Source organism: Podarcis cretensis (assembly GCF_951804945.1).
Source record: "Podarcis cretensis genome assembly, chromosome: 1".
Classification (NCBI taxonomy): domain Eukaryota; kingdom Metazoa; phylum Chordata; class Lepidosauria; order Squamata; family Lacertidae; genus Podarcis; species Podarcis cretensis.
This window is the reverse complement of record NC_137170.1, coordinates 23,289,526-23,303,334: the sequence shown is the minus strand read 5'-3', so window position 1 is coordinate 23,303,334 and position 13,809 is coordinate 23,289,526. Positions and strand designations below refer to the sequence as shown.

Genomic DNA, 13,809 nt, shown 5'->3' with positions numbered 1-13,809 from the left:
ATCTTCTATCACGACAGCAAATTCACGGTGGCTATAATTTTAAAGGACCTTCAACATTTGGTCTTTTAGAGATGGATGGCTGTAATAGTAGTGCATGGAAGAAAATGATTGTGAACCCTGCAAATAGAAATTGAAGGTTGTTTTTGATGTTATTTTTCTTAATACATAACTCTCAAAACGTTTATAAGGAAATAACACACACTTTAGGAATGTGCAAAAGGTGTAGATGAAAAACTGTCACATACACACTGAGATTCCTAAAGCATATCCACCATTTGTGTGTCTCAGATTTGCATCTGACCATTCACACATTACAAATGATAGATTCAGACTATCCGTTTCTCCTTTCTTGCATTGGCTTACACAACTGCTCCTGGGCCATTGAAGGGGTCACTTGCATGACAGAGTTGTTCCAGATCATGCTTTTTCCTTTTTCTTTTTAGCAAGCGCTGATTGTAGAAATCCCCTGTACATCAGACTTTTTCATATAAGGTGGAGGCTCATTGCAGGCAGGTTGAGGATGGTGTGGGTATTTGCTCCATTGGACCAGCCAGGATTTGGTTGGAAACAGGATGGTGGGCTAGATGGCCTTTGGCCTCATCCAACAAGGCTTCCCTCATGCTCTTAAATTCATTCCAAAATACGATTTTCCAAAATATGGTTCTTTCTCACAGTAATGAAGCCACCGGGAGAGTATGAAAACCTGTACTGCTGGCAAATTCAAGTTGCACATTTACATCTTCATCAGTCCTGTTTCCTAATCTGTGATTTGGCAGCTATGAAGCACAGCTGCTCTACAAAATCTGTGAGAAGGACTGATTTGCACATTAACCTAGGCTAATGCAGGTTGTGCGTGGTGGGGGCCAACTGTTGGGCCCCTGTGCCTTCTCTTCTCTTACTGCATGTTGGTTTTGAATGTTGAAATCAGCTCTTAGCCTGCTCGGTTGTGTTATCTGAATAGGCCTCTTCTTGTTTCAGGCAAGCTTTACGGGGCAGATGACTTCCTCCCGGTGCTCATGTATGTACTCGCCCGCAGTGACCTGCCAGAGGTGCTTCTGAATGTGGAGTACATGATGGAACTCATGGACCCTGCACTGCAGCTGGGTGAAGGTATGAAAGACCTCCTTTGTGGCAGAGGGAGGAGCGAGGGTGGAGGTTCGCAAGGGCACACCACTGGCAGAAATGAGAATAAGCTGCCCAGCAACCACAATTGTAAATGTTTGTCCCAACTTTACATCTGCTCTTCAGCTGGTGGCCAATGGCAGGGCTGGCACCAGAGGACATTTGCCAAGGCCACCATCCTAACATTGGTTGTGTTTCTACTTTGTACAGAGTATGCAGAAGGATCAAATGCAGCCTAAGAGACTTATTCTGATTATCATTTAAATTTGTATACTGCCCTTCATTCATAGATCTCAGGGTGGTTCACAACATAAAATTACAATGTAAAAAGCCCAATTGTAAATGTTTGTCCCAACTTTACATCTGCTCTTCAGCTGGTGGCCAATGGCAGGGCTGGCACCAGAGGACATTTGCCAAGGCCACCATCCTAACATTGGTTGTGTTTCTACTTTGTACAGAGTATGCAGAAGGATCAAATGCAGCCTAAGAGACTTATTCTGATTATCATTTAAATTTGTATACTGCCCTTCATTCATAGATCTCAGGGTGGTTCACAACATAAAATTACAATGTAAAAAGCCCAAAGTAGATAATAAAAATAAGAACAACCGCAAACCAATAATCCCTCCTCCCACATTTAAAAGGATGACAATCAGCCAAAGGCCTGGTTGAAGAGAAACATTTTCTCCTGGTGCCTAAAGCTGCATGATGAAGGCACCAGGTGAGCCTTCCTGGGGGAGACCATTGGACAAGCAGGGAGCCACTGCAGAAAAGACCCTTCTCATGTTGGCACCCTCCAGACTTCTTGTGGAGGAGGCACACAAAGAAGAATGATCTCAGAGGATGATCTCATGGTCCAGGTCTGTTCATATGAGCAGTGGTGGTCCTTGAGGTATTGCAGTCCTGAGCTGTTTAAAGCTTTATAGGTCAAAACCAGCACTTTGAATTTGACGCAGAAACTAATTGGCAGCCAGTGCATTTGGGCCAGGATTGGCGTCATGTGCTAAAACTGTCTTGTCCCAGTGAGCAACCTGGCCACTGAATTCTGCACCAGCTGACGTTTCCGAACTATCTTCAGAGGCAGCCCTACGTATAACGCATTGTAGACTACTTCTTCTGGCTCTTCAAGGTTGTGAAGGTCCCACTCAGGGTGCCATCCTAGAGCCACCAAGATTCCCCCTTTTTATTTGTTCATTCTTCATCTCCTGAGATCTACAGCCATGATCACAAGAGGCCACTGGGAGCGCCAGATTCACATGACAGCAGATGGCCCTTGGATAGTGGATGTGGGAATGCTTTTGGTTTGCACAACAGTTTGATTGTGTAACATAGGTTTTTGGGCTGTTATACCAGAGCCACTTCATAGATTGACCTATAGTGGCTTAGAGAGAGAGAGAGAGAGAGAGCTACCAATCAGGAAATGAATCTGGGACCTTTTGCATGCACAACATGTTCTCTGCCACTGAGTGAGCTTTCCCCCTCTCTTCTTTCATGTGACCTTAATACTATGCTCAAGGTTTTGAGGAGGAAGGCATAACTGGGCAGACAAATGGAAGGCAGACAAAAGGAACTACTTCTTCACACACAGTTAAACTACGGAATTCCCTGCCACAAAATGGAGTGATTTCCTTCAACTTGGGTGGCTTTGAAAGGGGATTTGACAAGTGTTTGGAGGATAAGACTTGTTGGCTACTGGCCATAATGGCTTTATATTACCTTCAGAATCAAAGGCAGTATGCTTCTGTATCCCAATTTCTGGGGAGCACAAGTATCAGTACCACAACACTCCTGTCCTGCTTGCTGACCTCATAGGAGTCTAGTTGGCCACTGGGAGAGTAGGATGCTGGGCTAGATAGACCTTTGGTCTCCTCCACCAGGACTCTTCTCATGTTTCCATTAGGGATGTCAAAGGATTCCAATTCGCTCCGCTTTGGGGAGCAAGCCTATCCATTTCGGACCACCAGACCCATGCACGGCCCAGAACATACATATGTGGAATTTCCCATATGATGAACTGATGTATGCTAGGGTCTGGCAACATGCTCAAAAGATGTTGCCTTCTTTCTTTTAAAAAGTTTTACAGCTGCTTGGAGCAGCTAGTAAGTTCATTGTGGTAAAAAATGCCATTTGAAATCTTCATAGGAAGCCACTGTGCATCATAATGTGCGTCCTTTCCTGGGGAATCATACAGAGAAGATGGCTACCTTTTCTTCTGTATGTTGTGTCCCTGGTAGCCTTACAAGGATGTTATGGATTTTTAAAAAATATTTTTAAAAAGAAAATCTGCACATAAGTTGGACAGACCAGCCCATTTATTATTACTATTTTGCATATAGGAGAAAGCAACATGGGACAGAAATAGGCCGATTTGCCCATCTATGCCTTCCATCACAAAGAAGAGTTGAGTGTATATTTACGACGACAACAACAACAACAGAGTATAATTAAGGCTAATTACTAATATATATATATATATATCTGGCTCTTCCTCTAAGGAGCTCTGAATAGGATACGATGGGCTCCTCTGAAATGTGGTATTCCATCTAGATTTGGCCAGATCCCAGGCTTGATTAGTTGTAAAGACAGAACAGCATCAAACACCTTCATGCAGCACTTTTGCAGGAGCACCACAGCAGGGCTGGACACCCAGTTTCTTAACTGAGGCAGTGCCTGTTCTGCCCCCATCTCCATGTCCTTCAGGAACTGGTTCCCCCACCAACACATCAGTCTGTATATCTTTGAAGACCAAGGTTTCTGGGAGGGCTTTAATTGTCGCACTGATTAAAAGTGCTGTATCTTTAGTAACTTGCCACCTGGTCATATGCCCCAGGGATCCCCAAGGACACTTGCGCAAATAAATAGGTCCCTTTGACAGTGTTGCTGCCTAGGAAATAAAAGCCTAGTGATGCCCCTGAAGGGAGCAGAACAACATGCATTTGGAAAGATATTGTTGTGAATGGTTGCAGTGCTTATTTTGCATACGTTTGGAGTTTTGCATAGAAAGGCCATAGTTCAGCCTTCCCCAATCTGGTGCCCTCCAGCTGTTTCAGAGTATAATCCCCATCATCCTCAGCCATTGGCCCTGCTGGCTGTGGATGATGGGCATCATAGTCTAGGGCTCCAGGTTGTGGGAGGCTGTCACAGATTGCACCTCTTACATTTCATGACCTTTTGGCCTCGTTCTTGATGCCATTTATCCCTCTACACCTCTGTCTCTGTGTGTGCACAGGTAGCTCTCAGATGGTGTGCAATCTACCCCATGAAAGCTCATCACACTGTAAACGCCCCATTGAGTTCAGTGGGGCTTGCTTAAATGCATGGGGCTGCGCTGTAAATCTGCCAGCGTACGCTGTTCTGCTCCAGGTCCTTTGCTGTTGTCGTTTCACTGCAGCAGCCGAACCCAGCTACCCTTCAGGGGAAACTTAAGTGAGTCTCCAAACACATCAGCTGCTGCGTTTTAAGAGCAATCCGTTCTTCTGAAAATATTGTTCTCCAGTGAAATGTCAGCCAAATTTATTTACAGTGCAATCCTAACCGTGTCCACTCAGAACTTGTAAGTCCCATTGAATTCAATATATCCATAGAAATTGGCATATGCAATGTTTCCGGTGGTGCGTTCTCTCTCTCTCTCTCTCTCTCTCTCTCTCTCTCTCTCTCTCTCTTTTGCTACCCTCCGTGTGGGCAGGTGGTGGTGGCATTTGTCTTTAATGGGTTCAACCTGGACACAGTTTAGGCAAATACATACATGGGGGAAGTCCCTTTGATTATAACAGGATAGATAATTACAGTATGTGCTTAACTTTTTTTTCTTTTGGATTCAGTGGGGCTTAATTTGTGATCAGATATGCTTCTTATTATTTAGGGTTTATTTAAATCATTCCCCTCCCCTAAAAGCAGTACAGCAGGCTTTAAAATGCAGCTGGCAAAATTAGGGCTGCCTGTGATATTTAGTTGTTGCATCAAATTGCTTAGATTGGCCAAAAATATTTGAGCTTTTGAGGTGTTCCTAATTTATCAGGCAGTAGATTTAAAAATAAAATAAAGTCATTAATTGTTTTTTAGACAAGTGTTTACAAAAAATGTTGAGTGGCTAGAGTTCATTAACCTCCTCTCTTGCCAAGGAGAGGGTGCTTCTGCTGAGGAGAATTATTCTTCAACACCTAATAATAAAAAAAATCCAAAAATTATTTCCTTCATAAATATTGTTTTATTCACCTGCTGCTTTGGCATTAGTTCAGCAATCAGTCTATTAATTAAATTGATTAATTTAATCAGCGAAAATGTTCACAGTTAACGGACTTGCAGTGCAATCACATGCGTTTCTACTCAGAAGTAGAAAAAATAGGACTTACTCCCAGGTAAGTGGGACCTCTGGGTATAGGCTGGTGTATTAATAATAATAATAATAATAATAATAATAATAATTGATTGCAGCCTTACTCCCAGGAAACCGTGTACAGGATTGCAATATTTGAGCCTTTTTGTCAACTGACTAAGTACAACTCTAATTATAATTCAGACAAATAGAATTCAAGAAGGATCAGACCCCCCTCTCTAGTAGGAATTGCTAGATCTTGGAAGATTCTTATCCAGATTCCGTAAATAACATAACAGATAATCTGTTGGATTGTGAACAGCTTCTGCAACGGCAAAAGCACACACACACAAACACACACACACACACACTCCACTTCACGTGTGCAAAGAAACTAGCACAATGTTATTAGCAAATGGGTAGATGGGCACTAAATTACTATTTAAGAGGGAAGAGCTCTAACAATGGAGAGAAGAAATACTTGGGATGAGGAATTTTGCAAAACATTTGCCAAAGGGGAATGTTTCTCCCTTTTGAGTTAGATGGAACTGGAAGGAACCAGAAAGTGGACTGCTAATTAGGTACTACTAGCGGCAAGCTTCATGACAAGGCGATGTTCCTTGCACTATTTTGAATAGCAGATTGTGCAAGGATAAACCCAATCTATCTTCCTGCAACTCCGTTGTTGGTTCTAGAATTGTATGTTGCTTGGGTGCCATCTGCTGGCCACTTCCAATGATAGTAATATTTCGATATTTGCGTTTTCAGTCAGTCATTAACCATCATGTCTCCCTTTAAGGATTCAGGTTCCCCTCCTCTCCTGGCATCATGGGCATAGGCAAGGGGCTGCCCCTCCCTAAATCAATAAAAATATATAAAAATACATAGCTAACTGAGGGCCTGTCCCCCCAACAAAAATCCTGGCTACGTCCATGCCTGGCACATAGCAACATATCTACCTACGCCAGCCAGAATAATTGCTTTTCTTGCTACCTTTATTCTCAATGACTGTCTCATGGATATTAGTGGTGATGGCAGCAGCAGCAGGTGCCTGTAACTTATCCCTGCCCAACTAAGCTTCCTTTGCAGGGACTGGCACTGTCATTCAGCAACAGTGAAATATGCAATGAGACGGCAAAGCACTTTGTATTTTATAGCAGCTGTATTCTGCAACCTATGAAGACTGGTGTTTTATGGCAAGTGTATTCTGCAACCTTTTCTTGATGAAATACAATGCATTAGTGGTGGAATTATTCTGCTTTATTAGTTGTGGTTTGGAAAGTTACAGGATTTCAGCAGGAAGTAACGGCATATGCCGTGGATGGAAAGGAGCATCCCAAAACATTTGCAGCCACTAATAGCATTCAAAGAAGTTGTGAAGTGAGAAGTTAGGTGAAGCTTGTTGACGAAAGAAAGAAAGAAAGAAAGAAAGAAAGAAAGAAAGAAAGAAAGCATTTGGGGTATTGCTGGGAACTGTTTGAATCTCCTCTTGAAAATTGGTGTGATCTCCTCTTATGTACAAACCGATTTATTACAAGAGAGATGTTAAGTTGTGGGTTGACATAGCAGACGACACAGCGATTTCTCCAAGTAGCTCTTTATTTTGTAAGCTGGAATAGAACTGACTGCAAACAGCTCAGCCGGCCTGCTTTTATAGGCAGCCGGCTGTCAACATTGTAGCAACAACAGCCCAGCGTTTCCCGCCTAAAATAACTGACGTGGACCTGAGTGAAAACTATCTACAGACCTGAGTGAAAACTATATACAGTATCCCCCTGCTGGCCCAGGGTGAAACTTCACTACATAACAAGAGAGATACCGTATTTTTCGCCCCATAGGACCCACTTTTCCCCCTCCAAAAATGAAGGGGAAATGTGTGTGCGTCCTATGGGGCAAATGCAGGGTTCAGGAAGCTATCCGCAAGCCTGCGGAGCCCGGCGGGAACTCCCGCGGGCTCCAAAGGCTTGTGGATAGCTGCCTGCAGCCCGAAACCTGGGGAGCACGGCACTGTGCACCCCGGGCTTAGGGCAGCTATCCTGCGGTGCCCGGCGGGAGTTCCTGCCGGGCACTGCAGGGTTGCGGATAGCTGCCCTAAACCCGGGGTGTGCAGCGGGCTACAGCTCCGAGAGCGATGGAGAGGTTGAGCGCAACCTCGCCATCGCTCCTGGACCCGTTCTTCCCCCACCCCCAGCCCTGCAAGCTCCAGGAGCGATGGCAAGGTTGAGCGCAACCTCGCCATCTCTCCCGGACCCTCAGCCCCGAGGCTAAAAACGAAGCCAAGACAGCTAGCAGGATCCATCCCGCTCACTGTCATGGCTTCTTTGCTCTTTGGGGCTAAGTGCGCCCTATAGGGCGAAAAATACGGTATATAATTACCCAGAAGACCTTACATCCTTTTGGCAGAAGTCTTTTAATTCCTTTTGCCACCTTTGATCTACAAAGTGTATTCTGCACTGTGCGGAAGAGAACTGCCAGCGTCTCTGTAACAGCAGCTCTGCCTCTCCTAAGCTGTGGACCAGTTCACAGATTCCAGCTGGCATTGTCCCTTGCCATGTTAAGGCTCACTATACTGCTTTATTTTTTTAATAATCTCTTTTAACCTGGCTCCCATTTAGCAATATTTGCTTTGGTTGGTGAGAGGCCCATACCCTGAGGTTGGATAGTCATTTGCGTGGCAAGTTCCCACCCCTCCCCAATGGAAATAAAGACACATGACACAATTATTAAGGTTAATGGGCTAAATAAAGTCACAACTTTATTGGTTACAGGTGATGAGTGGTATTGGCTTAGGCATTGGTCCTAACCAACTATATTCGGCTTCAGCCCATCCGCTTGAAATTCGGGAAGGTTAACCACCAGTAGGGGGAGTCCTGCTGATGCACATCAGCTAGGAACTCCCCCAGGATCACCGCTCAGGGGCGTGCCTTAGGCCCTCACCTCCATAGGCTTCGGACAGGGCCACGCCCCCCCCAATCCTTTATCGGACTACCCTTCAATATGCGGGGCAGGTGATGGCGCTTCCTCCCCGTTTTCCATCTACATAACAATACCAATACCAATGCCTAACCGCCAATACTAAGAAAGTTGTGATGATTTGCTATGAGGTAGGCGAAAACCAAGTGGCTGGTGCCAATTTGCCAATTGGAAAAATTCCTACCAGGCCCCTCAACGGCGACCAACCAAGGTCCATAGTAAGGTCAAGGAAGGGAAACTTTAAAGGGCAGGTGGGTTGGAAACAGGAGCAGCTGGCGGCAAAAAGAGGGAGATCCCCGGCCGTGCCTGCGTTTAATAGGGCAGGTCACACCCCCTGAGCCAGCCGATTGGCTAGCCCCCAATCGCGCACCACCTCCTTTGCAGGGCGGAAGTGGCTATGTCAGAAATTCTTTTGCATTGCAGGGGTTTGGACTAGATGACCCTTGGGGTCCCTTCTAACTTTACAATCCTATGATCACATATAACCTCCCCCATCACATCATGAACACAGGTAAACTTGAATGCACAATATAAAGGATGTCTAGAGGGGTCGTGTGTTGCATGAAGCAGTACAAAATCAAGACCAAGTGGTTTGGGCTCTTTAACTTTTCTTCTTTTTCTTTTTTTGCTAGGCTCGTACTATTTAATCACTACTTATGGGGCGGTAGAGCTTATCAAGAGCTATGATAAGATCACAGTCACTCGGCAGCTGAGCTCAGAGGTCCAAGATTCCATTCACCGCTGGGAGAGAAGGAGAACGCTTAACAAAGCCCGGGCTTCCCGATCATCTGTTCAGGTTAGCAGATAAATAAATGAAGGAGAGCAATCTATGTTAACTTCATTATTCATTAACTTACAAATGTAATAAGCAGAGGCCACAAATCACATTAGTGAGGATGAAATTGGCATCCTAGTGTACTTCAGCTTGTTGGTTTATTATTTGTAAGCTGCGGTGAGAGCCTGTGGTTTAGGGTGGCACGCATACATTTCAGAGAGGAAGAGAAGCTAATTTTAAGTTCAAAGGCAGTTTTCAGCATCTTGTCCTTCAACCACATGGTGGCAGCAAAGCTCCCTTTTGCTGCAGGAATAAAATATCATATTGGCTCTCTTCACCAGAACCAAGGCTGTGTACTCACTATGCCTTTAAAGCACAGCCTTTCCCTCCAGGAATTCTGGGCACTCTTTGTTTGTTGTAAACAAAGCCCTATTCCCCGGCCTCAAAGGATTTACAGTCTAAAACTCAGTTGGGAGAGAGTCCCTCAGATACTTGGCATAACATGCCAACTCATAGTCCCCATCTGCACAATACATTTAAACAGTTGATTGAGAGACCCTTATTCCCCTCACAGAACTACAGTTCCCAAAGTGGTTTAACCGGCAGTCTTTTCTCCCTAGGAAACTCTGAGAATTATAGCTCTGTGAGGGAAATGGGGGCCTCTAGTCGTGACAACTCTCAGCACCCTAAACAAACTGTAGGTTCTTTAAGGGAAGCCATGGTTTAAAAGTATAGCGCAGATTGGGCCTCAGTCGTCCCTTCTCCAGGCTAAAGGTGTCTAATTCCTTCAAACTTTCTACATGACAGCCATTCGGATATTTGACGGTGGCTGTGGTACCTCTTAATCATCTAATCTCCAAGCTAAACAAACCTAACTCTTTCAACTTTTCTTTATAGGACTTGATATCCAGGCCCCTCGCCATCTTCACAGCCTTTATTGCTCATCAATAGTATGTTGTTGATTATGATAGATTCGCAGTATCTATTAGTGATCACTATCTATCAATTGTCATTTTAATATCTATGGATAACATAACCCACGCTCCTTGTTTCCAGGATTTCATCACAATCTCCTTTATGGAGGCTGAGGCGAACACCAGGACGCTGGCCTACCGAACTGACTCAACAACGCACCAGCTGAACCAGCAGTGCGCTGAGAAATTCGAAGTCCCAGAGCCTCAGAACTATGGGCTGTTTGTTCAGGTTGACGACAAGAACCTGCGGCTAGATGATGACGCCCTTCCTCACCGCATCAAATCCCATCTCCTGAGCAAAGAGCCCAAGCCGACTTTCCATTTTATTTATAAGGAGATGGGCGGAGAGGAACCACCAATTCCCATTATCAAGGACCCAGATGTTTTATAACAGCAAAGCTGTTCTCTCGTAGCAGACTCGTTCAAACAGCCGTGGCGTATTTCATTTCAAAACTTCCTGATCTCCACCAGGTCACAGGAGCACAGCAAAGTGCATCTTCTGAGCAGAATGGTGATGGTCGAAAGCCTATGCAAATCTTCATCTGGGGCATTTCCTCAACAGAATTCATTTTCCACAGTAAATTGAATATTCCAAGCAGCTTTCACTCTTGGAGCGGGGGGGGGGGGGAACGGACCTGAACAATTCAGAACCTTAAAACGTGAGCAAATGATGTAACTTTTGTGACAGCTGCCCTGGTACAAAGTAGGTAGGTTTGTGGTTATGGGCAAATGGCAATAGATCAATCCATCCAGTTATCAAATCAACAGTATTATCAGAGAAGATCCGCCAAAGAAAATTCAAATAGTCTTCCTTGTAGTAGTAAAAAAAGATAATAAAGTGAATGTATGTGGCGTCCTTTCCTTTCCCATCCAAGGAAACAAACTTGGGACCAGCTTGCTGTTTCATGCAAACCAAGTATTCATGGTTTTTTTCTCGCCTAACAAATCATGACGATAATAATTATAATTTTATTATTTACACCCCACCCATCTGGCTGGGTTTCCCCAGCTACTCTGGGCTGCTTAAAGCATATCTAAAAACATAATAAAAACACCAGGCCTTAAAAACTTCCCTAAAGAGGGCTGCCTTCAGATGTCTTCTAAAAGTCAGATAGTTGTTTATTTCGTTGACATTTGAAGGAAGGGTGTTCCACCGGGAGGGCACCACTACCGAGAAGGCCCTCTGCCCGGTAAGCCAAGCAACAAACCATAAGTGGTATTTCACACCTAATGGCTTGTTTTCCTGGTTTGTTTGATCTCTATCCAGGAAATAAGGGGTAGGGGAAGAGCACTATGAAGACTTTTGAATAGCATATACTACCACAAATCTTTGCATTAAACAGATCATAATTTGAGCTATGGTTTAACGTGACATGTGAACCACTTTTGACAAGACTCCAACATTTCCCACCTAACCCTCCCCAGTGATAGGGCAGACCCTGGATATAAAAGTTATGTGCCTACATAAAATTAAGTCTAAATAGACATTTTTAAAAGAGTGCTCCCCCGCCCCCGGGTATTTCTTTCCTACTCTTCCTTGTAACATTTAGTTCAGGAATAGGGAGAATTTGACCCTTTAAAGCTTGCTAAACTACACTTCCCATCAGCCTTAGCAAGCATGGCCAATGATAGGAATTGTAGTTCAGAAACATCTGGAGGACCAGAGTTTCCGCACAACCAATTTAGTTGGAAAAGAAACATGTGAAATGATTATGTCCATTGCTCCAGCTTTGCCTTGCATCATTGGCTGTTGGTGACAGAGCAGCATGTGGTACAGTGATTCCATGTGGCTTTTTCACAAGCAAAAGACACAGATCTGACACATGTGTAGAAACGCTGAGGTTTTGGGGGGTTTTTTTATTCCACCGAGGACACAAATCAGAATCAAGAATCAGATCACACAGTGTGATGGAAATGTTTTTGTCTTGAATCCACATCGAAGTCATTTCTCTTTACCTTCCACGAACATCCCACCTAACAGTTTAAGGGCAGGCAGTTTTACACGGAGGGAGGGAGTAAGAAGTAGAGGAAAAGAAAGGTGCACAGAGAAAGTGGCGACAAAGAGAGACTTGAGAAGCAACAGCTAGTTATGGGGATTCTGTGTTCTGTAACAATGAAAGCAAAAAGTTCGGAGTTAAAATTGGAGGGCTGGGGCTTGGGGGGTGGGATCTGTGTACCACCATATGCAGCTTTTGAGATGCTACTGCAGAGATAAATGGTGCATATTCTTCTGCTGTTGGTCACCCTCTGTGGATAAAATGTGGGGGTCTTTTAGAAGTCTGTACAGCGGCCACAAAAACAAACCTAGGCAGCCTGGATGTAAGTTGTTCAGCTCAGTACAGATGATGTTTGCAGCATAACCTTATAATCACACAATGCATACAGTCTTCCGATATTAAAAAATACACCCCCTGAGTGAATAATATTGGCCTTGTACATGTGGCTAATTAATTGTTACTCCCAACCCCTCCGTTCATTTTAGCTGTAGCAACTTCCATGATCTATTATATGTGTTACACAGTTTTTCTGAGCAGAGAAATTGTAAGTGGGCTGCCGACTGCTGGGTCATATTTTGCATCAGTGACTTGAGTTAGATGTGCAGACATTGTTTCCTGCTGTGCGGGAAACAATGCCCTAGAAGAACGGTGTTGCTGGTCTACCTCTGTGACAATTCTGCAATGAAAAGTGCGCTGGGGGCGTAACCTATCCCTAGAGCTCTAGGTTAGAGTTAAGCTGTCTAAAAGCATTAGAAACAGATTGGCCACCCATTCACCCTGGGAAGCTGCTCCATAATTTTCTAAAGCACACAGTTACTTCCGACCCACTGATTGCTCCCTGTCTGTTGAGGCATGAGCTGTTAAAGAGCTTGAAATCAACCAGTTCTTTAGGAAGTTAGCTACTATGCTGGACTGATCTGATGATATCTTGAGGAGAAAGGGCCTTTTCTGTCACTTTATAAAAGGCGCATCTTCCAACAATGTGTTCTTTTCTTTCGTATAGAAATATTTCATCTCCACCTTAGATATACAGAAGCAGTTTATCAAAACTGTTGCAGTAATGCCTGTTTATGTGTATTTATTTCCCTGTGTCACTGTATGTATTTTGAGCAATGTCTGGTTCATAATCAAAGACTTTGGAGGGCACAAGTGCTCGCTGCAGTAATTTTGCTTGGGTCCTCTTCAACAGAAAGTCAAATAAAGAAAGTCAAAGGTCACTGAGTGGCCTTTCAGCTATCACCCTACCTTTTGTACTCAGGGCCTGGAAATGAATCCTCTAACTGTGTTGCCTGTTTAATCTTCTAACGATGCTGTATTGCTGTGTGATTTTATAATATAAAGCCATGCTGTTTAAAAAAGTTGTCATTGCTAACGTTCCTCCAAGAAAAACTGCTCCTGTTCCAAAACGTTTGACCTTGGCATTAAAATCCCATACAAAAGGCTTCGGTTTTCCTTAAATGTCACTGCAATCCTTTTCTCCCTTGAAAAAAAAATGAGTCCCTGCAGAACTTAGGGCATCTTCTTTGATGATCACTCGTAGCTAAGTAAGATTGTCTGCCATGAACACAGTCTTAACGGTGTGTCCGTAGGTGACTGTGGAGGCCAATTCTGGATCCACACGTCCTTCCACAGGGGGGACATGGGTTTCCAGGT

The 13,809-nt window shown here is 44.1% G+C and overlaps 1 protein-coding gene across 3 annotated transcripts in view; it reads left to right on the top strand.

Moving 5' to 3' along the window:
• The window catches only part of RIN3 (Ras and Rab interactor 3), a 73,950-nt gene extending 60,353 nt beyond the window's left edge, over positions 1-13,597 (top strand). For 2 of the 3 annotated variants that reach the window (XM_079948000.1, XM_079948001.1), the window contains 3 exons: positions 979-1,110; positions 9,043-9,206; positions 10,242-13,597. In XM_079948000.1, coding sequence (XP_079804126.1) covers positions 979-1,110; positions 9,043-9,206; positions 10,242-10,550 — 605 coding nt within the window. In that variant the 3' untranslated portion in view covers positions 10,551-13,597. The other variant, XM_079948002.1, reaches the window with a different exon arrangement.
• Positions 13,598-13,809: the final 212 nt, after the last annotated feature.